This window comes from Nanorana parkeri, unplaced genomic scaffold (genome assembly GCF_000935625.1).
Source record: "Nanorana parkeri isolate BGI_ZX_2015 unplaced genomic scaffold, ASM93562v1 scaffold54, whole genome shotgun sequence".
In the NCBI taxonomy this organism is placed as follows: Eukaryota; Metazoa; Chordata; class Amphibia; order Anura; family Dicroglossidae; genus Nanorana; species Nanorana parkeri.
In genome coordinates this window covers 1,996,616-2,000,203 of record NW_017306322.1, presented here as the reverse complement: position 1 = coordinate 2,000,203, position 3,588 = coordinate 1,996,616, and the positions used below count along the sequence as shown (strand labels likewise).

At 38.6% G+C, this 3,588-nt stretch overlaps 1 protein-coding gene across 1 annotated transcript in view; it reads right to left on the bottom strand.

Annotated features, from left to right (window-relative positions):
- Positions 1-657: 657 nt before the first annotated feature.
- KIT (KIT proto-oncogene receptor tyrosine kinase) overlaps positions 658-3,588 on the bottom strand; it is a 45,751-nt gene continuing 42,820 nt past the window's right edge. The window contains exons 19-21 of the mRNA XM_018575607.1: positions 2,973-3,072; positions 1,700-1,805; positions 658-962 (exon numbers count right to left, since the gene is read on the bottom strand). Of these exons, the coding sequence (XP_018431109.1) occupies positions 834-962; positions 1,700-1,805; positions 2,973-3,072 (335 nt within the window). The 3' untranslated portion in view covers positions 658-833. The remainder of the gene's footprint in view (positions 963-1,699; positions 1,806-2,972; positions 3,073-3,588) is intronic.

The window sequence follows — 3,588 nt, the reverse complement described above, 5'->3', positions numbered from 1 at the left end:
ATTTAACTCTTAATAACAAAAACATTTGCCAAATCTCTCATATAGGAGTAAGTGCATGAATATCCTCAATAAATATATGCAGAATATAGTCTGTGTGTAACCGATTCAGTAGGAAGAAACATGGTAAGTATTCCAACGGCTGGATTCAACAGGCGTATTAAACTGACAGCTTACACTGTTGTTAGCAGAAGTGCAATTGCAAGCAGATTGCACAACTGTGTTAAGGAAGCAGGCAGTCCTGCCATTAGCCTTGTTACCAGCTTTGTAAAGTTTATGTTTAGAATGCTTTAACTCTTCAAAAAAATATTCCCTGAATAAGGCTGGAAGTGTGTAAAGTATTCAGTAGGGTTCTGTTTTTACATTAATTTGAAAGTTTCACAACATTGGCATGCTTTATGTTACAAGCAATGTCACATTTTACAGTCCCCAACAATGCTCTGATATTCATTATCAGTGGGTTTGAAGCGTGGATCTTAGAGTTCACATCCCAAATTTTCACAGGACATCATGAAAGGCTGATCTTTCATCTGATGTGTCCATACAAAGCCATCTCCATAAAGGAACAACGCATGAAAGTATCTGATTATAGGAAGAGGTCACTGTGTCTTCAGATATCACATTTCCTGCAGGGGATGTTGCTGATAGCTTGTCATTCTGTAACATGTCTGGGCCCCCCTGGCAGTGCGTGTTCTGGCTTCAGACTCAGCAACTACATTGTTTCTCCTCTTCAACCCTCCTGGTGTTGGACAGCTGTGTCACTATATATAGAAGAGTGTGTGTGATGATGCAACATAAGGGGTCCACAAGCAGCTTGAGTTGACACGAGCGGTCGTTCAGCAATCCCTGTTTGCTAGTAAAGGTTGAGTGGATGAAGTGCTGCTTCCTACAGAATTGATCCTCACTGAGTGATCCACCGGAGTGTGATTCGGACACACAGGAGACGTGTTTGAATATGTTTGTTTCTAAGGAAAGAAGAGGAATTGAGATTATTGCCTAGCTCTGAATCATATTTCAATGCATTCTGTCTAATAAACTACAGATTCCAGTGTGTCCACCAGTCATATTTCTAAATTAGAGTTGATGGTGCATGAAGACAAATAACACTAAGAAAATGTGTTTGAGTATAACTTGCTTAGAGGACAAGTCCAGAATTCAGAAACTATTCGTCTCTCTTGAATAATGCTTGCCCCACAGCCAAATTTAGGCTGATTTTCCAACAAGAAGCATGATGTGCAAAGTGCAGTAACCAACAGCAACCAGTTTTCACTTGTTTAGAAAAGTAAGAACAATAAAAAGATTTAGACATATATATATATATATATATGTATTGAAATGAAGCAGCTTTTAAGTTACCATATCTAAAGAGCTTCTCATTTAGCTGCAGATTGTTTCTGATAATCTCTCTTGAGACTGGAGCAGGTTGTCAACTAATTCCCTAATGCCCGGCTTCTCTTTTTCTTAATGTCTTTTGAAGGTTTGGCTCTATTGATAGGCCACTCAAGCAGCTGAAACAGCCAGTTAGAATATAGTAACATGAAAAGGTGTTTTGTTAGGTGTTAAAAATAAGAATTAAAGGACGCCTTTTAATGGTTTCAAAAATGAACATAGCTGGTTTCCTGACTTTCCAGGCATCCACAGAAGGCCTGCCTTAAATGCATTCTAGAAGCACAGTATCTGTTTAAAGGGAAATTACACTTACATGTCCTTTGCTGTCTGACATCTGCTGTTCCACCATCTGTACAATCTGTTTAAAGGTTGGTCTCTTCACTGGGTCTGCATTCCAGCAACTCTTCATGATTTCATACCTGGAAACAGAATGACGGTTTCAATCGACAATGCAACAGATCCATTTTATAAATAAAGCGCACTGACAGATTTGAAGATCTCAGTTGGTAAATATGCCTCAAAGAGCATCTCACAAAGCACTATAAGTCCCCTTTCACACCTAGACTTTCCGTGAATGCGCACCAAATGTGCATTCACAGAACACGGCAAAAATGTGCCATGCACCACAAGCTCTCCCGTTACTTGTTAATGGCATCCCAAACGCGGCAAACATGCAGGAAAAAAAAGTAGAATCTGTTACATGAGATACTTTCCCATATTTGTCACGCATGTGGCACCCGCTGAAATCTATAGGAAAGAAAAGTGTGCGAACGTGCACAAACACATGCAATTGTGATGCGTGTTCCCCGTACACCCAGATGTGAACTGGGTGCCAGGGCAATTAATGCTCCCTGTAGTATGAATATATTGTATAGAATTATTCTGGCATATTTATTATAATGAAAGTATTTCTTGCTAAATACACCTCTCTGCATATCATTGTGCAGCTAATTAAGTCTGAAATAGTTAGTAGATGTTCATAAGTATATTCAATGTTCAGTGATGGTATGTGGAAATCATGCAAAATGATCTACAGCTCATTGCAGGAATGAATGCTCACGGGATTTCAAATGCTCAGCATCAGAACCCAGGTCATGGTAACTTTTTTGGTACAAATTTTATTTTCCAATGGCCTTTTTTTTTTTAGAGGGTCTAGGGGCTGCAAGTAAAGCAGAACTTGTCATGTGCTCATAAAACAACCATTTCATACATCCCTAATATTTTTTTAAGAGATCTAGGAGGGTGCAAATGGTTAGGAGTTAGCTTCTGGACTTGTCTGTTCTTTGTTTTAAGGCAGTGACAATTCCACAGCTTTGCCAAACAGTCATAACTGCTGTAAACTACAACAGAGATTACCAACTGCCAAAAACAAAACATCTCAAATTCCAAAATACCGAAGTATAGTAGTATACTCAACAAACTGCATTTAAAAAGCCATAATAGAGTAATCTGACCTAGCTGTTACATTTTTAAGCTGTGTCTAAATTCTTCCTTTTTTTCCAAATACAGTTACAAAGTTCACATTCCTTGTACCTTCAACCTGAAAGCATGTACTAGAAAATAAAATATTATCTGCGGTTACTTACAGCTCAGCTGGTGAACATTCTGGGCTTAACATGCGGTAACCATCCTTTATCATTTTGTAGAACTTGGAGTCCACCGGCATGTGAGGGTAAGGGCTGCTTCCTGTACATTAATCAAACAGTGAAATGTTACAACAAGAGCAGAACAGGCTGGGAGAAACTTTTTACCTATCTGGACAGGAAATATATATAAACACTTTACTAACAGAGCATCGACTTTAGAAACTGATTAATCAAACACAATTTGATACTTTAAAAAAATAAAATAAAAGCATATTGCATCCGGTGATCAATAAAGCTAACTCTAAAAATATATGTTCTCTCAATGGTGAATTCTAAACCAATTGAGAAATCAAACAGTGAATGCATTTATGTAAAGTAAACTCCCCATTATCAGGCATTCAAGCAACCAGCACAAAAAAATGGAGGACATATTCTGACCTTGACTTTTTATTTTTTTGCTGGTGGCTAGATTACACTGTTGGCAGCAGAATGTAAACAATGGGGAGCAATAGCCAGCCTGCTATTGCAATTTGAAATAGCCAATAGCAACCAAGCTATTGCTAGCCGGCACGTGAATGGGGCAATGGGGGGGGGGGGCTATCTGAAACCCAAGCAA